Source organism: Callithrix jacchus, chromosome 4 (assembly GCF_049354715.1).
Source record: "Callithrix jacchus isolate 240 chromosome 4, calJac240_pri, whole genome shotgun sequence".
Classification (NCBI taxonomy): Eukaryota; Metazoa; Chordata; class Mammalia; order Primates; family Cebidae; genus Callithrix; species Callithrix jacchus.
Genome location: NC_133505.1, coordinates 111439990 through 111465561, shown reverse-complemented (window position 1 = coordinate 111465561; position 25572 = coordinate 111439990). Strand labels below are relative to the sequence as shown.

At 40.5% G+C, this 25572-nt stretch overlaps 1 protein-coding gene across 2 annotated transcripts in view; it reads left to right on the top strand.

Annotated features, from left to right (window-relative positions):
• The window catches only part of PREP (prolyl endopeptidase), a 120208-nt gene that overhangs the window by 55221 nt on the left and 39415 nt on the right, over positions 1 to 25572 (top strand). Inside the window, exons 8-10 of one of the 2 annotated variants that reach the window (XM_002806719.6) lie at positions 8013 to 8204; positions 12683 to 12880; positions 17616 to 17719. In XM_002806719.6, coding sequence (XP_002806765.3) covers positions 8013 to 8204; positions 12683 to 12880; positions 17616 to 17719 — 494 coding nt within the window. The remainder of the gene's footprint in view (positions 1 to 8012; positions 8205 to 12682; positions 12881 to 17615; positions 17720 to 25572) is intronic. The other variant, XM_035296416.3, reaches the window with a different exon arrangement.

The window sequence follows — 25572 nt, the reverse complement described above, 5'->3', positions numbered from 1 at the left end:
TTTACTATAAATAACCCTATTTTGTTTGATCTATTTACTTGATATAAATATAAAATAGAGCTGGGGGGGCGGTCTCACCATATTGCCCGGGCTGGTTTCGAACATGTAGGCTCAAGCAGTCTTTCTGCCTCAGCCTTCCAAAGTGCTGCGATTTCAGGTATGAGCTACTGTGCCTGGTCCTATTTTGAATATATAAAAAGTTGCCTTATGTACTTCAGTTACATAGACAAAATTTAGAATAAATTTTTGAATGTTTTCTGCAGTATGGGTAAGTATCAGGGTTCAGGGCTATCTCTTTTCTCTCAAGTATGTAGACTTAAAAAAATTTACATGAAAACTTAAGTGAGTTTATGCCCTAAAAATAGGAATACATTTAACTCAGGGATATATTTCTAAATATTGTTATTAGAAAAGCAGAAGATACTCATAACTTCTCTAAAATTTAACTTTGGTTACTTTTGTCATTTTTAAATTTTAAACAGCTGTATGTAAGGTTCAGTCTAAAATGTAGGATTACATATTGTATAGTTAGTTATGAATTAGACGTGCATTGATGCCCTACCCCGTGCCAGGCACTGTGTTGGGCACTTGTAATGAGGCCTTGTGGCCCCTGCCCTTCAAGTGCTCCCCATCTGCTGGATAGTAAGATGTGGATATCATCAGTTCCAGGGGGTGTCCAAGGTGCTGTGGCCCAGTGCACAGATCCAGGCTCAGACTTCCTCTCTTCTGTTTTCTTTCTTTTTTCCATTTTCTTTTCTCTTTGGTTCTTTAATTTTCCTGTAGGAAGTCGGGGACTTTATCCCCTGATTTATAGAATAATAGCAGCAAAAAAGGAGCTGACCATTAGTCCCTTTCCTGAATACATTTTTTTTTCTGCAACCTCCACCTCCTAGGTTCAAGTGATTCTCCTGCCTCAGCCTCCGGAGTAGCTAGGATTACAGGTGCCCACCACCATGCCCAGCTAATTTTGTATTTTTAGTAGAGACAGGTTTTTGTTATGTTGGCCAGGCTGGTCACAAACCCCTGACCTTAGGTGATCTGCCTGCCTCAGCCTCCCAAAGTGTTGGGATTACAGGTGTGAGCCACTGTGCCCAGCCTACATTTAAAATTAATGATATCAGAGGTTTTTAATTGAATTCTTAAGAAGTGATTGTTAGGTGAAAAGAACCATATGTCTGAAATCTTTGTTGCTAGTAACTTAACAACCTCCTTTAACATGGGCATCCTTAAAACGGGCCCAGAGTGGTCTTTGCTCATGTCACAGCATTTAGGAGGAGTTTCAGGAGAAAAGGTGGATGGTGGTGACATGGAGATTTCTGTAAGGAAATATCAGCTTACCTGGGATTTTCCCAGACTTTCACTAACCTGTCTTTGCTTTTTCCTTTCTTTGCTAAAAGTTTAATCATTTTCAATTGGCAAAGTTTTCAGTACCTACCTTATTTTTATTTTAATGCTTTTGTGTCATTAAAGAAAATTGGCTTTTTTCTTCGTTAGAAATTAAATTTGCATTACATGCTAACATATAGCCATAAAAGGAAATCTGGTATTTAGCAGGCATTGTAGATTGGTCATTTCGCCATCTCTGACTAATACAGCTCTTGTTTTTAGGTAGCAGAGATGATATTGACTGTTTTGCTCCTGCCTGGTAGGGCTGGACATTTTTCGGGGGTAGAGGAGAAAAAGGGAGATAAACATTCAAGAAGCTTTAAGCAAAGGAGCTGTCCAAAGCTTAGCCAAGTCATCTGAGTGCTAAAAGCAATACCAACAAGGGAGGAGGCCTCAGAGAGAAGACAGGGAGTTGGTAGGAAATTTGTGTGTCAGAATGGGACTGCAGAAAATCGAGAAAGAATTGGGATATCAAAAGACAGTACAAACAAAACCCAGAATAGGCAATTTGATATAAAAGACAAAATACTAGTGATAAAATGAGTATTTATACTAATTTTAAAATGAATATGAAAAATAGCTGCATACCGTGAGATGAATATTGGATTTTAAACATACACTATTAGCAAATCAGATTCTTCAGAGGCCATGTTCAGTTTACTTTTGTCACTTGAACGCTGGGTTATTTGGAATAATAGTTAATGTTGTTTACATAACATTTCCTGTGTCAGGTTCTGAGCTACAAATGTAGGCATTTCTTTCAGTCTTCTCAACAGCTTCTGAGGAGCATGAATTATTACCCCCAGGAAACTGAGGCTGGTGAGGACAAGTAGCTTTCCTAATGCCATTTAAAGATTTGGATCCGTAACAGTTTAACCCCCCCAGCCTGTGTTCTAACTTAATCGTGTGGCAGACTGAGACAGACGGAAGTCATTCAGGCCCACAGCAGCCCGTGCCCCCTGCAGCCTCAGTGCCCCACCACTCCTTGTGTTTGTCATTACTTATCTATCCCTGAGAGTTTTTGTAAAGTATAAAAGCACTTTAGCTCCCATTATTAGGGAGCTTGCACAGCATTTTCTATGAAATGTAGTTAATATAGTCAATGATTTTTCAAAGAAAGTAATAAAAGTATGACTTTGGTCTAGGAAAAGCATAAGATAAATTATTTTAAACTAATCTTAAACTCAATAAATGAATTAGTCCCCAAGAAGCAGGTTTATAAAAAGCAATTTTAACATTTGAATGTAGTAAGATTCAGGAATTGGAAATTCTTTTGGCTTCAGAGTGAATAATGCCACTTTACAGACAAAAGAACCTCAGAAAAGGTAGGCAAAAAGTGAAATGGTTAAAGAGTTAAGTCATGTTTCTTTTTAAAAAGTAATTTTCCTGTTTTCCATTTAAATCAACAGTGTTCTAACTTGTGAGTAGCAAAAATGAATGAGCCCCATTGTTCAACTGAAATACCTTTTCTCTTGATTTATTTCTCTACCAAAGCCCTGTAGAACAAGGTTTCAGGAGAGCAAAAGAATTTCAAGAGCTCTCATTTAAAACATCCGGCCCTGTGAAGGCCTATACTTTGGACTGTTTTTCAAATTTTATAGCTGGACTTTTGTAAATCCAGCCACATTCCTTGTTCTGCATGAGCTTTTATGGCTTGTAGTATGTATTTATGGCTAAGGTTAATGTGTGAGAATTTGGTGGCAGACAATAACTGAAACAGTTTTGTTGTTCATTGGAGCTTGAATGATTTTCATGTGTGCCACATCTTCAGGCTTACCCGATTAGACAGCCATCCTGAAGGAAATTTCTACTGTGTTTTGCCTTTGGTGCATACTTTAATGACTTTGGGTAGGGAGGGGCCATAAATACCACTAGTTCCAGGACCTTTTCAGGCAGAAACCATGAGGTAGTTACTTCGTGAAATAAAGGTTTCACATCAGGAAATGCTTTATTGTTAGGGGAACATTTAAGGAATCTGACATTTCCCTGAGCCAAGATTTTGTGTCTACAAATGTCATAGTCCAGAAAATTGTTTCATTGTTCTTATTATAAACAAATGTACTTTTCTTATTCTCTTCAAATTTTGCATTACCAACTAATGTTTTGCTTAAATTGTTTTTCTTTTAAGGAATAGGGATTTTTTTTAAAGCAGTGTTTTCTGTGGACTAAGATGAATTATCTTTGAGTGGGTCACTTGCTGAGTAGTCTTTTGAGGTTAGTAGTTTGTCACTGGGTAAAAAAAAGATAATTGCAACTCAGATGCAGAGTTTATGAAAATTTTTTCAAATTAGTTGAAAATTAGTTGTAAGGATATCTGTTTCTCGAGTTTGGAAGTTTATATACTCTGAATAACTTCCCAGTTGAAACAACTGAAATGTAAAAAATTTGTAAAGCATCTTTCCAAATGCATTGCTAAGTCCGCATGAAAGAAGGGAAACCATAAAGACCAAAGACGAAATGAAAGCTGAAATGTCCCTGAATGTTTCTGCTGGGGTAAGCGGGGGAAATTGGATAGGAAATAAAGCATAATTGGGAGTCTGCTGAGACAAACTGCCAAGGTAAGGATGACTGATAAAAATAAACTTGCCAGTGGAGAGGCTGGGGATGGGGAGTGAACAGTAAGGAAATCGGGCTGCCCTTACCTAGGCACTAGGAGAGGTAGGGGCAGACAGGATGTGAACTCTCCTAAAACAGGAGAAAGGCTGACCATCACATGAGTGCAGGTTGACTTGGTTGTAGCAATGAGGTCCAAAATCCTCATGCCAGGAATTTAATTATAGTGCTGTCAGGTTGGTTGCATCCCAACAGGCAAGAAAAGAAACACTCCTCTCTGAAAGAGTGCTACTTCAACCCAGGCCTCCAAGAATTTCCACAGATAATGTTTCAAGGAAAATCAGCAGTTACAGTAAAAAAAGTCAAATCAGATGAAGAAATTCACCAGCATGAGAAATTAGAGCCAGCAGAAACAATGGCTGCTGCTGGCCACATTATCAGATTCCTAACAAAAAAATGAATATGTTAAATGTACTTAAAAATAAACAGGGTGATGCTCCTTTTAAAAAGCAAACAAAAAGCTTGGAAGGATATGCAATAAATAAGATACTTATAAATAAATAAAAAATAACCAGCCAGATGTGGAAAATGACTAATTAGAACTTCTAGAAATTAAAAAAAATATGATTATTAACTTTAAAAACTCAGTTATTAGGCTAAGGAGGAGATTAGACACAGCCGAAGAGATAATTAGTGAAACAGAATGTAGATATATAAAGGAGCTATCTAGAATACAGCCCACCAAGAGGTAGAAAAACATTGAGTATATAGACACGGAAGTTTACAGGCATGGAAAGAGCAAACTGTTTCCAAAAGTGATAAACTACAGATTGAGACAAACCATTTTGCAGAAGACAACTAGAAAAGCTGGAGAAGGGCCTGGAGTGGTGGCTCATGCCTGTAATCCTAGCAGTTTGGGAGGCTGAGGCAGGCAGATCATCTGAGGTCAGGAGTTTGAGACCAGCCTGGCCAACTTGGTGAAACCGTGTCTCTACTAAAAAAGTGCAGAAATTAGCCAGAGCGGGGGGCTGGTGGCAGGTGCCTGTAATCCCAGCTAGTCAGGAGGCTGAGGCAGGAGAATCACTTGAACCCAGGAGGTAGAGGTTGCAGTGAGCTGAGATTGCGCCACTGCACTCCAGCCTGGGCAACAAGAGTGAAACTCCGTCACGAAAGGAAAAAGACAAGCTGAAGAAAATGCCTGTTTGAAGGCATCACATAGCTTATGAGAAAGTGAATAATAACTGTTCTAAGATACTACTCTGAGAATGCTATCGCTATTTTAATATGAAAGCAGACTTTAAAGCAAAAAGCATCACTAGAGATAATACTTCATAAAAGGTTCACTTCAGTTTTATTTAGATGTGACACTTCTGTGTCATCTGATAGCATGATTACAAAATACAGGGAGCAAAAATTAGTAGAAATATGAGTAAAAATAGATAAATCCACAAGCCCAGAGGAACATTTTTAAATAGGCATTTTCTGTGACTAACAGAATGGCTCAATCAGTAAATATGTAGAAGATTTGAACAATCTGATTAACCACCTAATAGGCATGTTTAGCACATCACATCCAACAACTTCAGAATACATATTTCTTTTCAGTGATATATGGGAACATTTTATTTTATGTATATTTTCTTGAGGCAGGGTCTCACTGTGTCACCCAGGCTGGAATGCAGTGGCATGATCTCAGCTCACTGCAACCTCCACCTCCTGTATTCAAGCGATTCTCTTGCCTCAGACTCTCAAGTAGCTTGGATTATAGATGTGCGCTACCATGTCTGGCTAATTTTTTTGTATTTTTAGTAGAAACGGGGTTTTGCCATGTTGGCCAAGCTGGTCTCAAATTTTTGGCCTCAAGAGATCCGCCTGCCTTGGCCTCCCAAAGTGCTGGGATTACAGGTGTGAGCCACCATAGCCAGTCTCCAATCACTTGTTTTAAAACAATTTTTGTTGAGTTTCTATTATGGGGTAGGTACTAATAGATGTTTTTATAATAATTTTTGTATTTACCTATTATTTCTATTTAACGGTTAAGAAAATGAGGCTTTGCAAGAAATAAAGAGATTGCTAAAGTGACCCAACTAAACAGTGTTAGAACTGGCGTTTTAGTACAAACATATATGACCACAGTACTCTTTCTATGATGGAATTTATTTCCCTGTTACATTTAATTCAATAACCAATTATATGAAGATATACTGCAGAGATGAATGAGATAATGAATGAAAAATTGCCTTGAGATTCAAGGAATGTAAATGAACTACCCAGATTAGTGTAGCAATTTCACTGTGAAATTAAAAGCAGATAATTGGAAAACAGCTAAGATCTGGCATTGCCTTTTAGTAGTTTAGAAGTCATAGACCTTTTTTGTTTATGAATCTTTTGAGATGTTCGCTGAACATCATCTGTGTCAGACACATGGTAAAACAGATGTTTTCCAAGGGATTTTGGTGGTTTCCACTTTAAATATTACAAGTAGCATTTAGTGAGCCATTTAAATGATGATGATACGAATGTACTGAAAATTTTTTTTAGTGATGATCATCTCTAGTTCTTAAAGGACTGGGGAGTGTCCCTTTTATGCCATGCAAATTTTATTTTGATGTTTCAAGTTACCTGCCACTCAGTTTTGTGCCGAGTTATAAAACAGTGAATGAAAAGATAAATAATAAGTAAATAAATACGTAATTATATCTTGAGAGAGAGAGTTGGGCGCTGGGTTGTACACCTGTAGTCCCAGCTAGTGGGGACACTGAGGCAGGAGGATCTTAGGAGCCTGAGTTTGAGATTACAGTGAACTATGATTGTACCTGTGAATAGCAACTGCATTCAGGCTTGGGCAACATGGAGAGACCTCATCTCTTTTTTTTTTTTTTTTTTGCTTTTGTTTTTGTTTTTGGAGACAGAGTCTCACTCTGCTCAGGCTGGAATGAAGTGGCGCAATCTCAGCCCACCGCAACCTCCACCTCCTGGGTTCAAGCAACTCTGTGCCTTAGCCTCCTGAGTAGCTGGGATTACAGGTGTGCGCCACTATGCCCGGCTGATTTTTGTATTTTTGATAGAAACAGGGTTTTACCCTGTTGGCGAGGCTGGTCTGAAACTCTTGACCTCAAGTGATCTGCCTTCTCTAGCCTCCAAAAGTGCTGTGATTACAGGCATGAGCCACCACGCCCAGCTAAGAGACCTCATCTGTTAACAAACAAAAATGAATGAATGAATATATCTTGAGAGAAGTGCTGTGAAGAAACAAACTGGGTGCCTTTTAAAAGTGGCATCTAATAAAGGCCAATGCCGATAAAGGACAGGAAGTGAGGCAAGAGTTGGAACTATCTGAAGTTGGCTAACTGGAAAAGGACTGTAGCATGCAAGACCATGGGAAGAAATTTGGATTGAAAGTTTCTAAGGGCACTAACACAGACCAGTTTAAAGAGTGAGATATTGTGGTGGCTGCCATATTGAGAACATCAAGAGTGACAGTGGGAAGACCAGGCAGGAAGCTATGCTGTAGACCAAGAATTCTCAGACTTGGCACTATTGACTGTTTAGCTGGCTACTGCTTTGTTATAGGGCTGTCCTGTGCATTATAGCATGGTTAGCAGCATCTCTGGTCTCTACCCTTTAGGTGCCAGTAGCAGCCCTACCCTCAAGTTGTGACATATAATCCCTGGGGCTGAAAGTCTCCATGGCTGGTGCCACTGCTATAGAACACAAAGACTTGGGAGGGAGACCACAAAGACCTGGAATGGTATGATGATAGAAGAGGTGGAGAGAAGTGCCCAGATTTGAAGCTGGCTCAGGTAGAGGAGGATTTACCAGATTGTGTGGGGGCAATGAGCTGGGAAGGGAGGTCCTTCACTCTCCCATCCTTGCCAGGTTTTTCGGGGGCTCCTTAGCATTTTTAAATTCATCCACAACTGGTCCTTGCTCCTTTTCATGCCTTAGATCTTCCAGATATCTCTGCTTTGTGTTTTGAAAATAAAGAAAGATCCACCCTCCCCTCCCTACACACAAACCAACACAATTTTTAAACATTAGAGAGTTGATGAGAATACTTGGTCTCTTGCCAGGAATCCTAAAGTGGGTAAAACTGATCGACAACTTTGAAGGAGAATATGACTACGTGACCAATGAGGGGACAGTGTTCACGTTCAAAACGAATCGCCATTCTCCCAACTATCGCGTGATCAACATTGACTTCAGGGATCCTGACGAGTCTAAGTGGAAAGTGCTTGTTCCTGAGCATAAGAAAGATGTCTTAGGTGAGAACACATGTTACTTGAAAACTGTGCTCTTATTTTTGATGAGAACGTCAACAAGTTAGTGCGTCTCTCATTCTCTAGTGACTAGTTACAAGGTAAAAAACCTTCAACCTGTAATCATCAGGAATGAAGTGTCTAAATAGTTCATCCAAGTCTTCATTGTGCGATACTTTTTGTGGCTTAGTACTATATCATGTAGACATGCAAAGTCTTCATAAAAATTGCAAAGGTAGGGTTTGAGACTTCCAAAGTACTGCTTTTTAAAAAAAAGTATCGGTGGTCTTTGTTTACTTAATGTCTGGTAATAATCATGAACATTTAATTTTTAAAACTGTTTAGGTTTAGAATCCTTAGCTTTAAGCTTTTGAGTAACCTTTGGCTATTTGCATTATCCCTGTTGTTGATCTTAGTGTGGATTTCGAGCCCTCTTATTAGAAAAGGGAATAGACTATTGTCAGATTTAATTGAAACCCGTTGCAGTTGCTGCTTTGTGCAGTGAACTACATTAACCTCTTGGAAACCTTGCTTCCGTATCAGTCATGTTTTACAGAGCCTTTCAGTTTCCTTTTATTCATTCTCTGTGGTTCTTCCAAAAATGAAAATGCTGTTTTATACATTATTTATTGCATGAAAGTTGAATTTTAGGCCAGGCGCAGTGGCTCACACCTGTAATCCCAGCACTTTAGGAGGCTGAGGTGGGCGGATTACCTGAGGTGAGGAGTTCGAGACCAGCCTGACCAATATGGTGAAACCCCATTTTTTTTTTTTTAAAAAAAAAAGAAAGTTGAATTTTACTAGAATAAGACTCACTAATTTGGGGATAGTTTTTTACACAAATGAGAATTCAGTACCATTAGGCCAATGAAGTTTACTTGTTGATGGTGAACTTCTGCTGGATTGAATGAGGATTAAATAGGACCGTTTAAAAATGCAAATGTATATGGTATATAAGCAGGAAAAAAAAGTCCCCTTTGAGATCTGCAGAGTGGCCCTGTCTAAGATAAAGCAGTCCTAAAGTGTGTTTTTCAGTGAATTAAAGCACAGGTCTTGGAGTCAGGCAGATCCAGGTTCAGGTTCTGGATCAATAAGGTACTGTTTCTCCCTTGTTTAAGGTGGTATGCTCTCTGTGCCTGGCAGTTATTTAAACCTGGCATTGCTTGGTGGTGGTGGGGGAGCAGATGATTCCAGCTGCTTCTCTCAAGGTCACAGGTTGCTATGGGCACTTCCTTCTGGGCCCTTGTTTCTGCAGCAGGTCCCTTGGCCCTGGAGAAAGCAGTCCTGGGTGTTTCCTTGAGAGTCTGTTCAGCCCTTGGGCACCTGACCATCCCCTCCGCCCTCTTGTACTGAGATCTCCACACCCCTGTAGGCAGTTCTATTGGACAGGACCCAAGACAACTCCATGCCTGCTCAAAATTCACATCTGCAACCCCGAGACAGCAACACATTCCAGACTCTTCCTCTAAACGAAGTTATCCTGCCTTTTGGATTTCCAGGCACAGTCCCTTTAACTTTCAGGTTTAGATCAGGCACTGGTACTCTGTCTGTGTCAGGCTGGTGTTGGTAGAAGGTAATAATCCTGTCACCTTCCCATAGGGAGGGGGACTTACAGGCAAGAGCAAGAGGAAATCTTATCACCTATCTCCTCAAAACCTTCTGTTCACGTTCTGACTTTTCTTTATATTTAAATCAGGGATCTTTGAGTCACAGAACAGATTTTTGATCATTTCTTCCAGCATCTTTGTGCAGTGAATCTGTTTCATAGTCACTTTGATAGCCTGATGGCTTCTGTCCAAACTGAGGCAGGAATGTCCCTGTAAGGATAGTTACAGCCAGCAGTTGGTGAGGGTTTCCTGCGTGCCAGGTTCAGCAGTCTGTTCAACATCGACTGACCTCAGGCTTTGGTGCATCCAAATGAGACTTGGGTGGCATAAGTCTTCATGTAGGTGCTGCAGGAGTTTTTCAGGTACAAGTCAGGATCAAATTGTGATTCTTGTATAGGACACCATCATGGATATTGTAACTGTTTCCCAAAGCATCTGAATTTCTGCCATTTAAAGGCAAAAGAGGGGTTTTAACTATGCCTTAAGGTGACATCCCATCTTATAGATGTAATGAAATGCAAATGAATGCTAGGAGATTTTGTTGGGGGCTGATATATTTATGTAACCTTCCTTCTGGAAAGGTTATAAGATTTTCAGACTGGAAAGGGAAACCTTCAATGTTCACTAGAACTCATCAATTTAAAGAGAAGCATGGTTGAATGTGCCATATATCATTAGCACAGAGCGCCCTATTGAGAATAAAAACTAGAGATGAGTCATAAAATACAGCTGTAAAGTCAGAAGTTTTATTAATGACTGTCTACAAATCACCTTGTCCTTTTGTCACTCACTTTTGTCTGCTTTATAATTCTGATGTACTCATAGTTAACACAGATTGATTCTTCTTTGACAGCTATAATTTACTTCATTTTTCCCATACTTTTGTCTCTTTAAAACATTAAGCCACATGAAATATGTTGCCTAATTGAGGTGTTTTTAAAAAGCGCATTGGAGAATGAGCAAATTACTTTTGGTGGTACGAGTTCTTCTTCATGTCCTCACTTGAGGAAAAGTTTGCTGTAGTAATTTCATCAGCCCAAGATCAAGGCCCCTGGTGATCCTGAGAGTTCATTCTGGCCAACATCTTATTTTTCATATGGGTAAATCCTAGCATCCTAAACACAAACCGCTAGTTTCTTGCATTATAAAAATAAGCAGTGTCAAGAACCCCACCCTGCCACATGAAGCCCAAGAAAGGCTTGTGTGTTCAGCACATGTGGCCTGTCACCTGCAGCCCTGTCCTCACTTCCACTTGCTGCAGCGTCTCTCCCTCTGGGTGACCTGGCCCTACCTCTGGCAGACCTCTGTGCCTGCCCTTCACTTTCTCCTTTCACTCCTACCCTCCCAGCTCTGTCACTGAATGCTGTTACTGCAAGTCACAGCCCTGGGAGTTGAGGAAAACTCATTTCTCTGCCTTACTCTCCATATCCCTGCAGTCACCAAGCCCTGGCCATTTGCCTGGGAGTTGAGGAGAAATCATTTCTGTGCTTTACTCTCCACATTCCTGCAGGCACCAAGCCCTGGCTATTCTGCTTGGGAAATACCTTTCATTTATTTTCTTTCCTGTGCAGACTTTATCTTCTCCCTGGCTTGTTGCAATAATGCTCTTGCTCTTCTCCCCTCTGTGGACTTCCTTGTTCTGCATTCAGCTGTTAGACACATGCATCCTTTTTGAATGCCATTTTATGTTGACCTTCTGTTCCAACAGTGGCTCCTCAGTCACAGGTAAATAAACTCACCTCTACCTGGCTCACTGGATACTGCATCTGGCCACCGCCAGCATCTCCATCTGCCCTGAACTGAACAACTCTTCCTCTTGAAAACAGATCTCTTGTTTGTTCTCTTTACCAGTTTTCTTCCCTTCTGTCCTTTCTTTTCCTCTCCTCTCTCCTCATTCCTGGTGCTGGCCTTCATGCCAGGAGTGGCCTGTCTTCCAACATCTCATTCCCTAGGATGCTGTGCTTTTCCTGCTAGCCTCCATTTCCCCTCCATCTCCACACTCCCGTACCTGAGACTCAGTTCAGCCCTTGCTTTAGGGCTATCATTCGTTTTGGATCCTCAACCAACCAATCACTTACCTTTGTTTGTAGTTTATTACTTTCATTTTTATATGATTTTATCTCATCAGCAGAGTTGATTTCATCTTCCTACTTGTCTCTAGCACCTTGCAGGGAATCTGGTGGATAACAAGGGCTTAATACATTTGTATTGAATAAACGATCCTGCCAGACATGAAGCATGATTTGGCTTTTATTGTTTTCTTCCTTATAGCTCTTATAGGATGATGATGGGCACAAAATAGGAAGGCAGGGTTTTTATTCCACACATTATCTAGGTCATCAAAAGCCCCTGGCCTAAGGTAGAGAGTATTTTATTTCCTTGGGAAACAAAATGATCATTTATCAAAGGAATATGCTGAAAACTAGATGAATGATTAAAACCAATTATAAGACTGGGCACAGTGGCTCACGCCTGTGATCTCAACACTTTGGGAGGCCGAGACAGGCAGATCACTTGAGGCCAGGAGTTCGAGACCAGCCTGGCCTACATGGTGAAACCCCATCTCTACTAAAAATATGAAAATTAGCTAGGCGTGGTGGCCCACACCTGTAATCCCAGCCCGTTGGGAGACTGAGGCAGGAGAATCCCTTGAACCTGGGAGGTGGAGGTTGCAATGAGCTGAGATCTCACCACTGCACTTCAGCCTGGGTGACAAAAGACCCTGCTTCAAAAAAAAAGAAAAGATTGTAAAAGTGACTTTGCAAGTCTCATTGCTACATAGGCCTCTGTGTAGCTCTAGAGCTGTTGCTCAATTAAACATGTTTTTCATTAATTTTCAAAATTACATGAGGTTTTTTTCTCCTCTTATCCTTTCAGAATGGGTAGCTTGTGTCAGGTCCAACTTCTTGGTCTTATGCTACCTCCATGACGTCAAGAACATTCTGCAGCTCCACGACCTGACTACTGGTGCTCTCCTCAAGAGCTTACCGCTCGAGGTTGGTAGCGTTGTGGGGTATAGCGGCCAGAAGAAGGACACCGAAATCTTCTATCAGTTTACTTCCTTTTTATCTCCAGGTAAGTTGTTTTTTGTTTTTTTTTTTCACTATTGCTGTCCACTTTAAAAATCAGACTGTTGTTTGGGTTTCTTTGGGGAAATGGAAGTATAATGTTACGTTATTGAAAATCACATATGCTGTATTACAGCCAAAATTACTTAATGGGAATAGAACAGTAGAACAGCTGCTCAGAGCAAAGGGAAATAAATGTAAACGCCTGAAACTGCACTGTCACTAATCTGATATTACAAGTCTGTTCTTCTGGAGGCAGGAACTGCTAATGTTCTAGGTTGATTAAAAATTAGTATCGACAAATACAACATTTGATTCAGTCTTCGGTCTATATGCACAAGAACACATCAGGCAGATATGAAACGTAAAATCTTTAGCTACACCCGACAAAAAATGTTTCCTGGAATAAACTGAGAATCAATTCTGCTGTTGTTAAGCTAAATTAAAATGTAATTCTAAAAGTATAGTTTCACATCATGAAAAAATGTGTGTTACTTGGTTCTAGTAGGAAGGGGAAAACACTTGTAAGCTGTGATTTTTACATTTCATGGTAAGGGTTAATTTCCCACAAAGTAAACATAGTTCTTTTTTAACTTTAAAAAAAATTGGTCACATTCATTTTGCTTTGTTTTGTTTTTTTCTGTACTACATCCATCTGCACTGTTTTTGTAGCATCATGGCCATACACACACTGTGATTTGTCCCGGGAGTCTGACTCAGTTGGCAGTTTGCAGTTGACCAGGCAGACCCTGTCCTAAAAGCAATCTGGCTGAAAAAAAGTCTGCATTTTTCCTTATGCACATATGTTGAACTCCTCCAGAGTGCTTTTTGTCCCACTCAGTTTTGCTGCAGTCATTCAGTCATTAGACAAAAAACAGCCCTAGAGCAAGGCAGGTGCTCAAGTGGCTCTGTCCTCCTCTTGGGATTTGGCCAGTTGACAGTGATGTCTCATCACTTTTATTTTGAGCCTCTGAGTCACAGAGCAGGCAATCCATAAGGAATCTTACTGTGGTGACAGGTCATTGTCAGGGTTATTAAAACCGAAAGAATTGATGTTCTGTAAGTAGGTCTGACAGTATACCTTGAAAACCTAGCAGCCTTGCTTTCCAAGCACCTTGCAGAGAATCAAGAGAAGCTAGGAAAAGCACCTGCAAGAACGTGGAAATCACGCTAGGGCCAGGAGCCAGGAAGCAGCCATTCAAGATTGCGACTTCAGGGTTTCCTGCGCCTCCCCACATCTCGTCTTCCCCCTAGAACCTGGAGTACAGCAGCAACAGCCAGTGAACTGTATAAGGAAAAATCATTTCTCTAGATAGCCATTCTTAACCCACTGCTGCAAGGTCCACAATTTTTTTCCTCAAACGGATACTGGTTACAGAAGTTTTACTTTGGAAAATCTTGTATCTTAAACTGTTTAAATGGATAAAGGACAAGGAGGAGGAGCGTAAGGGTGACTCACCTGCTCTTAAGAAAAGCCAGAGTCCCCAAAGACCTATAAACCTCCTTCAGTGACCCCATGTGACCATTTATGTCAGGAACAAGTTCATCATTACCTGCGGAAGGAAGGGCTTACTGTCCAAGTGTAAAATGTTGGGTTCTATGCCAAGCAGTGAAATATTACCCGTGACCGTGGCTGTGAAGTTTAAAAAGGGAAGTGTGTTCTGCCGTCTGTACTGCCAGGCATTTTCTGACCAAGCTTTGTCTATCTCCTTTTACTCATTTTGCCTCCATTTTTCTCTTTTCTCTCCTGAATGCAGTTTGATTTCTAAAACCAGAGAATGGGGCTTCCAGACTCAGGTCTTATGAGACCAAATGCAAAAGCAGCCATCTTATAATTAGATTAGATCTCATGAAAGCGTGGATTGGCAGTGTGTGTATATACGCATCCGCTCACAAGCTGTCTTGCTCTGGTGTCTGAAGGCTAGCTGTTCAGTACTACAGTAAAGAGCAGAGGTACTCATATGTAAAGTCCCAGGGTCACAAATAACTGCAGCTCCAGCTTCCTGCTGCAAACATTTGGTACCTCTGGCAGGTGCACACCAGCTGACTTTGTTTTCCATGGAGGTACATGGTGAAAACACATCTTGAGCCCAAGCCATTTATGACTTTCGCACCTTGAGTCACATTTGGAAGAAGACAGGCAGCCAGAGCAGCTTAGAGCACAGTGCACTTACTCCCTGTGGTTCAAACCACTTAGTGGTTGAACCGATGAACTCCGTACTTGTGGAACCTTGGAGGGTTGCCTAGAGTGAGCTCTAGACCTGCATGTGGTAATAGTCCAGTAGAGAGTCCCATATGCATGGCTCCGGAAGTCAGGGGTGAAAATCATAGAAAAGCTCTCAGGGATTATCAGGGAAAGGCAAAACTTTGAGACTTGTTTTTTCCTTTTAATAATGTTAAAACCTGTCCTAAAATCAGTTAAAACCGTATCTCCATGGGTTTCAAAGTTTGCGGCCTTTTTACATAAGTGACATTTCAGATCCTCTGATTCTTGTTTTGGTAGCTTCTCCTAGAGTTGTCTCTTTCTCTTGACTCCTACTTCTTCTCCTTACATTTATTTCAGATTACGTTGGGAGCAAACCAGCTGCTCTCCCTGCCTCCTCCTCAAGTCCAGATACCTCCCCTGGCCTTCAGGGACTTCCATAGTTCAGTTCTCTTTTTCACCCTTAAACTTTGAAATGTGTTTTCTAGAGATCACCTGACCGGCTCTGGTTTATGATCCTAAGATGTTTTCTTCTAACCCCACCTTCTTTGCTCTTATTCTCTGTCAGTCAAATCAGATGGGACACACAGCCTCATTAGATTATAGAGATTCACATTATGCTGTGAATATGCAGTGGGCTAACCTAGATGGATCTATAAATAGAAAGTATTGATAAAATATGTTAAGTGCCGATACCTGCCGGTTGAACACAGCCTCCTTCAAGGTACCACTTCTGGTGCACAGGACAGAAGAAGAGAGGTCAGGCATTTGAAACTCTGTCCATGAACAGTAACCAGGCAGCCCCTGTTGCATATTTATTTCATTGTATGGTTAGATTTGATGTCTCAACCTTTCAGGAATAACAGGTGTTTAGAGTATATTTGTTACTCACTGTCTTTAACTACAGAATTTGCATTCTAGTACTTTGGTGCCTTGTCTCAGGTCACTGAGCTAGTAACTTTCAGAGCTGGGAATTTTGGCTCCCAAGGCCTTTGTCATTTGCTGTACTACAGGTCATAGTGATGCCAGTGTGAGGCAGTGCTCAAGTGGCACATGCTTGGTCTACACACTCTCTTTTTGTTGTTTATTTGTACTTTTTTTCATGGATTCACATGCTTTTTGTGTTTGTGGGGAGCAGCAGGCACTGATCAAGAAGCCCTTAAAAATTAAAATACCCCACAAGAGATAGCCTTTTACCCTCAAGATTACATTTATGTAGGCAAGTACAGTATTCAGTGTATCTGGTAAATTAGAATGCATGCTCACAGAGTGTAATTGGAAGCTTATTACATACAAAGGTATATTCTAACAAATATCCAAGTGTAACTTAAACTAAAAAAGTCAGTACTTGAGTCATGTTCTACATCTTACTGTCAGTGTTAATCGTATACTCTGTTACAGTGACCTTAAAACAGTTTGTCGGTAATCCTGAGAATTGAGACCATGTTCATAAGGATTAGCAGCTGTGCTGTTCACAGATCTAAGTGTATTACTCCTTTCCGGTCGGGGGCAGCATCTTGTTTCCCAGCTGTTAGTGAAGTGCACACACAGAGGAGTACAGAGAAAGAAAGGACTGAGATTTTCATAGTGATTATTCCATCTAAATGTGCCCTGTGGGAGTTCTGTTTGGTTTTTGGTTTTCCAGCAAGTACTGATGGGATCAGTAAATCAATTTTCCATATACTTGACAGCATATGTTTAAAGTAGTATGTGGGGAGGTGCTATTTCCACACCAGCCACTCTGTGGATGACTAATTCTGTTTTATAAACCACAGCAGTGTCATTGTTTTCAAACGTTAATGACTTGTCTTATTATTTCTTTGATTTTGTTCTTAAATGTTAGAAAGTAGTAGCATTCAATTCGGGAAATGTTTAATTAGTGTTACATGAGCTGGAATTCTTAGTGTGTATATTAATTATTTTGCGTCGTGCACAAGTACTGGGATAATCCAAACTGGAAAAGCAGTTTTGAAATATCTACTGATCATCTTTGGTCCATGATTGCTGTCCACATGAGTGTCCACAGATAGGTAGGTGTCAGGTAGCAGGAGCCCCAGAGGATTTACCAAGAGACCCCTGACTGACTCTTGACCTTGGGCAAATCATTTGAGTTTTTTGTCAGTCACCTCCCAAGTTAAACCGCACTTCATGAAGTCTACCATTTTTTTTGACCTGCATTCCTAAGTGACCCAGCTTGGGGAAGAACAGTTAAGTTTCTGCAGTTAGGTTTCTCACCTTTTCTCATATTCACAGAATGCATTCGAGTCTTCTAAAATGTATACACTTACTAGTGTGATAAAAGAGAAGCCTGCATAAGATGGTGATGATGAGGATGAACACTTAACATAGCGCCCCTCATGCCAGACTCCGTTTTAAGCACTTGTCTTCAGTGAGCCTTCAACTGTGATGGAGATTAACCATATCCTTGATGAATGCCCCTCTCTTGCCATTGCTGGCATTTGATTGTGGTTTGTGATTCTTGTCCCCTTTGCATCTAGTGAGTCCCGTGGACTAAACCAAGCCTTCTTTTACTTTATAGGTATCATTTATCACTGTGATCTTACCAAAGAGGAACTGGAGCCAAGAGTTTTCCGAGAGGTGACCGTAAAAGGAATCGATGCTTCTGATTACCAGACAGTCCAGGTATGGAGAGTATGATCACGTTAATGTCAGAGTTAGGAAGTCTGACTTTCAGGCTGGACCATTTACACTGCAGCCCGTCAGAGGCAGTGGAGATAATTCATGGTAATACAGACAATGAGTATTTGGAGCCTGCACTGTTGATGGGCATTGAGCCAGGCACTCAGGATTGAGCGGTGAGCCGGTGTAGTCCCTGCCCTCCTAGAGCCTGCAGGTTCTGCTCCCATGACTGCTACTCTTGACAGGAAGCCAGAGTTCTTTGTCTTGGGGCTCCTATTGCAACATTTCTGTTTGTGTCAGTCTGCTTACTTGAAAATGGGTTGTGTTCTTGTTCAGGTCTTTTGGTGTTGTAAATAACATGGAGATTTGTTCTATGTAAAGTATGGACTTAAGTGCTGTGAGTCAGTGTTTTTAGTGTGAAGTTCATGTGCATTTCTGCATGGCACAGAATAGACACTCAATAAAAATAAAGTAATATGTCACAACAAGTTTTGTCTTTGGCCCCCATCTTTTCAGGTTAAGAATCTCCTTTTTGTTTTTTCAGCTCCCCAAGTGTACTTAGTCTTTCAGCAACTCAATCACTGGTTGATGGTGACGAAGAGTATCTGTGTTCCTTTGCAATGAGAGGTCACCAAGTAGGGCACCAGGTGTTTATCAAGGCCCTCCCACCTGGAGGGCTGGACCACACAGGCCACAGATTAGGAATCAGAGCATTGTTTGTGAAGGAAGATTAGAACAAAGAGCACTGGATGTTCCCCACAATGTTTCTGTGAAACTAAGGCATTATTATAACGCTTGGTGAATTACCCTTCATTTGTCTAGAAATGGTCTAGATGATAGGTTACATCTAGATCATGAATAAAGCTTTGTTTACAAAAACAGGTGGTGGGCTGGATTTGGTGTAGGCCTATGATTTATCAGCCCCTGTTCTGTATCAGCAGTTGGCAAACTGGCCTCCTGTTTTACTGGAGAACACATGCCCATTTGTTTACATATTGCCTGTGGTTGCTTTAGCACTTGGAGTGGTTGCAACAGAAACTCTATGGCCCAGAAGGCCTAAAATATTTAATATGTAGCCTTTAAGAAAAAGTTTGCAGAATCTTCATCCACGTAAATAGCATTTAAAAGCACAACATTCTTGATAGACATACAGGGCCTTTGACAAGAAGCCCTGTCTGACAGGCCTGAAATCTACCTTTGCAAGTCATTTAACCTTTCTGCCAAAATGTTTTCAACCATAAAGTAGAGATTGAGAGTATCTATTTTTTAGGATTCCTGTGGGATGATTAAGAGATAAGGTATATTAAAGATCTGGCAATAGAATATAATCTGTTTTTTTTAATCAGCATTAGAAAATAACAGACTTTCACTTTTCTGTATTTATTTGGCTTACTTCTTATTAGTTTCATTTTTGTAGTGAGGCATTGCCTGGAGCGAGATCCTGCAGGGGCCTGCAGCCCCTCTCTGGTGTTTTCATGGTTTATAAATTCACCCTCATCCTGTATCAGTCTTTTAACATCTGTTCACTTTTAATCTGGCATTCTTTGCTCTTTTCCCTTTTCTCTAGTTTGTAGAAAATATGTCCCTATCAGCTGTGACATTTGGCCTTCTCAGGGCCTAGTTCTGGTCCTTACCTGGGTATCCCCAGCAAGGATAGGTGTGCCTCTCTGATCAGGAATGCCAGGGACACCCAGGTAGCACCCAGCAAGTGTTCTCTCCTCTGCTGTCAAGAGCCAAGTCTCAGCTTCCCTAGGTAGGACGGGGCAGGTTTGCCTTTTTTCTCTTCCCACAAATATTTAGTACCCAGCGTAGAATTGCCTTTGGAGTTTGGGGGAAAGGAAGGACCCTTATAATAATGACAGCTGCCGGGGAGGCTGCTTCTTCCAGGGAAATACCTCTTACTACTTATTATGATTGTTGTGTTTCCCCTGTTAGATGGCTGGGGGTTTTATTCTATTCTGATAATGGTAATACTCTTTACAGATGACAAACCAGTTACCACCTAATATGTATTGTTTTCATTTACAAACGAAAAGATAAAACATTACGGCCAAGCAAGTACTTCTGAGGAATGCAAACCTACCAGCCACGGATGTAGCAGCCCGAAATGTCCAGGTTAGACTGAGGAGAACATGTGCTTAGGTGCTGCCAGGTGCCTGTGTCACTGGAAAACTCCCAGAATTTCCCTGGACCTGGCTCTCCACTTCTCAAAGAAAACTTCCTGGCATTGAGCCTCTTACTTACAATTTTTTATTTGTACTGCTGTAATAGGAGGAATGAAAAGATTCATGGTAAATATTTAAACAGTAACTGGACAACAGATCTTAATGCATTGCTCTTCATTTCCATATTTAGAAAATGCAACTTTGCCCATAAACAGGGTATAGCCTCTGTGTATAATGCCAATAGAAGATCTTTTATCTACTGATTATATACATGTCGTACTATTATTAAAATAGAATCCTTTCCTTGTGTAAAAGGTGCCTTTGAGACACAGTATGATATCACAACACCATTGACTTGTATGGCTTAAAATCTATTTTGCAGTGGTTTAGATTCAAGAGTATGTATGCAACAGAGCTTGACATGCAATGAGAGCATGACAGATGTTCTCACATTTTGATTAGGCTCTTGGCAGCGTTGCCAACAATGACCTACCATAGTAAAAAGCAGACCCTAGAGAGGGATTTGTGGATGAATGGAAAGCATTTGAACAGTGTGGAATAGCAACCACATTTTTGTTTCTGTTACATTTTATTTTTATTTTCCGTTACTTTAGGATAATGTTACTTTTGATTCCACTTGACCCTGGGGTTTATATTTACTTCATAGGTGACTTAAAAAGATTATCTCCCAGGCTGTCGTTCCTTCATTCATTCTGTGAGACATATTATTATTTGGATGTGAATACTGCAGCACAGATGACTCTGCATGGTTGGTCAACACTAATTAATGGTGGTTATTACCAAGAACCTCTTTTAATGGAACTGCCTACCTGGTGTTGTAGCTGATAAAATAGACCAGCCAAGGAGAAGGAGAAGGAGAAGGGCTGAAGAAACATATGGCTAAATGAGCCACAGAGTGCTCCTCTGTGTGATCTGTTAACATATTCTCTCAAGACGCTGAGCATCTCAGCTGGGAAGGTGAAGGGTCTGGTGTCATATTTTACAGACATAGAACAGAGCTGCTGTCTGTATAGCCTTTATCCATTCCTGATTATAGCTGTGGGTAGAAAATTGATTTGTACCAGAAATATGGTTTTGAAAATCTGATCCTAGAAACACTGTCAGTTTCTCTTCCAATCTGGAACACAGATAAGAATTCAGTTTTAGACAGGTTTATCAAATCTGCAGTTGATTAAGTTTTTTCCTCCTTTTTATTGTGAATGACACAACCACATCATACTGATTAGAACCTGTGCGTCATTGTCTTTTAAAAAGTAGTTGAAATATTGAACATAGAAATTATATTTTTAAAACAGATTTGGTGGTAAGTGAATTTACCTGAAAAATCTGTCTACATTTACAATCAGCAAAATGTTCCATTTTAAACAAAGTGAAGTAGTAGGGAAATGGTAATTAAATGTAGCCCATCAATAATATTTATATCATGATATTCAATGCCAGGTGCTGTTTGAATACAAGGAAAGTCCAGACATAAGCACTGCCCTGGGAAATTTAGTCTGACTGGAAAGTCGAAACAGAGAGATCTGGAAAGATTGAAGAACCCAAGGATGTTATCAGAGTGGTCAGGGGAAAGGCGTAGGCTTCGGTCAGTGCTGTGGTGTCAGAGGCCATCCCGGCTGGGGTAAAGGAGGAAGCCTTCATAGGAGGGATGGAAGTCGGGCAGGGCTTTGAGGGAATGGGTGTTTTTATAATTCCCAATTCCCCACTGAGATTCCTGAACAGTTTTACCACTGCCTTTTGTTCAAAGACTGCTTCTGCCTTTTTTGTTACAGTAAATTCAAGAAAATAATAATCCTACCCTCAGTACGCTGTGCGATGGTTGCCTGTGGCACCTGTCTGTGGATGGAATAGTGTACTGTGGTTGAACGGGGTGTCACAAAGGAATGTAATGTAGCAGAAATACACTTTAAATCCTCAGTTTCATCTTTGTTCAGCCAGCTAGAGATTGACTTTTCTTCTTTCAAAATGAAAGACAAAATGTATAGACCTGAAAAGAATGGTTAACTGAGTGTATACCCCAAATCAACTCCATTAAAAAAGAGAAAATTAAGAGGATCCAAGCACTCATATTTTAAGGAGGGGAGCAAACTTAATATAAGGGAAAAATAGTAAAGATTTTATAAGTAGTTAACACTGATTTTATTATCTTTACTCTTGTTCTCTTATACTTAATAGGAATTTGGCTTTTCTGGGGATTACCTGCTATAGTGCATATGAAAAATCAATAACATCCCTAAGGCGGTTTGCTTTGCAGCTGAGCCAAAATGCTAAAGTAAGAAGATTTTTGCTTTTTTGAGACAAAGTCTCACTCTGTCGCCAGGCTGGAGTGCAGGGACGCCATCTCGTCTTACTGAAACCTCTGCCTCCTGGGTTCCAGCGATTCTCCTGCCTTAGCCTCCTGAGTAGCTGGGATTGCAGGTGCATGCCACCATGCCCAGCTAATTTTTTGTATTTTATTTTTTTGAGATGGAGTTTCGCTGTTGTTACCGAGACTGGAATGCAATGGCACGATCTCAGCTCACTGCAACCTTTGCCTCCTGGGTTCAAGCAATTCTCCTGCCTCAGCCTCCCAAGTAGCTGGGACTACAGGCGCGCACCACCATGCCCAGCTAATTTTTGTATATTTAGTAGAGACGGGGTTTCACCTTGTTGACCAGGATGGTCTCGATCTCTTGACCTCATGATCCATCCACCTCGGCCTCCCAAAGTGCTGGGATTATAGGTGTGACCCACCGTGCCCGGCCCTGTATTTTTTTTTTTTTCCTAGTAGAGACAGGGTTTCACTATGTTGTCCAGGATGGTCTCGATCTCTTGACCTCATGATCCACCCACCTCAGCCTCCCAAAGTGCTAGGATCTCAGGTGTGAGCCACCCACCTGGCTAAAGTAAGAAGATTCTTTGGGTTTACCAACATGCCTTGGGGTGGAGGGAGTGGGATTTTTTTTTTCCCTTTAATTCAGATTTTTCTAATCTTAGTGATAGCTGATTTGTGGTTGCTAGCATATAGGCTTTGCCATTTAAAGCATATATATATATATATATATATGAACATTATTAGTGTTTTAATACTCATTAACATCTGTGCCGAGTTCATGAAACGTGCAGCTTTTGAGTGTTGACTCACATCCTTGGTGAGCTGACTATTGAATGAATGGTGGAATGTCTTCCCACTCATCATACGTGTTCATGTGATTGAGTAATAGGTAAGAAATTTTCAGAACATTTTAGTGAGGAGTGAATGGGCACCATTTTCAAAAAGAAGCTTTTTGAGAGGTTGCTGTGCTTTTTCATATGATTAGGAAACTGCTCAAATTGGTATCAGTTGTTCTTGACGATTTATTGCCTGTTTGTGTTATATTTGATATTATGCTTCAGGGCGACATATTTTACATTAAAATTTCCTGCGTCATGCAGGCATTCTAGATTGAGAGCATAATATTCGTATTCAGAGTGTACATATTTATGTCCCTTTCTCCTTCTCTTGATACCAGCTATGTTAAAATATTGGACTCTGGAAGATAAGTTTGTTTTCTTGCTGTCTTCTAATAGAGAAGTTATGTGGCCCAAATCTGTAGTTGCTGCAGTGTCTACTTCACTGTACATAAATTCTCTTCCATGTCTAAAAGAGGACATTACTTTGCAGCGACCTACAACTATGTAATCTATGATATGGTGAATGAGTATGTGTCAGCTGGCTTATAAAGATGTTTGTTAGGAGGTGACATGCATTCTATCTTCTTATGTCTTATTGATGAAAACATACTCATACTTAGTTGCAAAGAGGTTTGAAATGTAGTTTTATTCCCCGGAAGGAAAAAAAATGTGGCCAGCTAAAAATTAGGGCCTTTTAATCAAGGAAACAAGAGGAATAAAGAAATACTAGGGGACAACTAGCAGTCTGCCACACAAGGCAAAACAGGCCTTCAGCAAGAGCTTTTTGGGATAGACCCTCTGAGATCAGGGCACCCAAATACCCTGGTGTACCATCTGGTGGCTAGGTACATAAATCTCAGGATCAGGGTTGGAAAAATGAAGGCTCCAAAGAAATGGAATTTTCAGATACTATAATTGTTGACAGCAGAAATCACATACTACAAAGACAGAAGCACCTGTTAAGGAGGCACTCCTCCCATGAAGAAAGAAATTTAATACTGTTTCTAGAACATGGAGTGTGATGCAGGCGTATGGGAGTATGTGGGCATTAAGTTGAACTCTGAGGGATTGCCTGGCACGGTGAGGATGCTGGGTAAGCTAGTGTCCAGATGGCTCTCCAGGTGTTTGATTCTCTGCCAAGTCAGCGTCTTGCCTGGGATAATTAACTCCCAACCACCCTCCTGCACAGTCCCTGAGAAGGATGTGGACACAGTCCATCCTTGGGCCTGCTGTTTGGAATTGAAGCGTGGTATAAACCCACCCACAGAAAGGTAGTCAGGTCGCTAATTTCATAGCTGTTTCCTTTGCTTTTTCCTGGTGGAATGTTTTTCCACTAATACGATTATGGCCTCAGGACAAGTTATATGCCTTCCAATTCCATGTACGTTAGAGTTCATCTAATAGAGCCCTCTTATTTTATAGACAAAGAAACTAAAATTCAATCAGTATCAGTTTATTAACAGAAGTTACACTGTTAACAGTTGACAGAGCCAAGACTAGAACTTAACTCCAGATCTGTGCTAATCCTGCACATTTTGTTATCAAGATGAGTTATTCTCTCTATAGATCAGGGTTTTTGTTTTCACCTCTAAAATAAATATTTTAGCCAAGCACAGTGCCTTACACCTGAAATCCCAGCCCTTTGAGAGGCTGGTGCAAGAAGATCACTTGAAACCAAGAGTCCAAGACTAGCCTAGATAACATAGCAAGACTCTGTTTCTACCAGAAAAAAATTTTTATTAGCCAGGCATGGTGGTATACAACAGTAGTACTAGCCACTCAGGAGGCTGAGGCAGGAAGATCATTTGAGCCCAGGAGTTCAAGCTTACAGTGAGCTATGATTGTGCCACTGCACTCCAGTGAGACCCTGTCTTAAAAAAAAAATTAAATAAATTAAACTAAATGGCCTCTAAATCCCTAAGCTCTCTTACCTCTAAAATGTATAGTTTCTATACCATGGAAGTGTCTCGTGAGTGCTTTGTAGATCCTTATAGAACCTATTAGATAACAATATTCTATGTAAAAGGGGAGATAATGAGGGACCACAAGTTTATATTTTTATGGTTTGTAACTATGATTTATGATTTCTTGTGACTTGTTTTATAAATAATTTTAAATAATAAATATTTTATGAATTTTAATGTTCCCTGCTTGTCTGCTTGTTACATATTAATGGAGATTTTCCTGCCTTTTCCATTTATTTATTTATGTCATATATAGGCATACTTCATTTTATTTTGCTTCATTGTATCGTACTTTGCAGATTCTGCATTTTTTAAAAACCAAAGGTTTGAAGCAAACCTGTGTTGAACACCATTTTCCCAACAGCATGTGCTCACCTTCTGTCACATTTTGATAATTCTCACAATGTTTCAAGCTTTTTCGTTATTATGTCTGTTAGGATCTGTAATCAGTGAGCTTTGATGTGACTGTTGGAATTGTTTTGGGGCATCACGAATGTGCTCGTAGAAGATGGTGAACTTAATTGAAAAATGCTGTGTGTGTTCTGACTGCTCT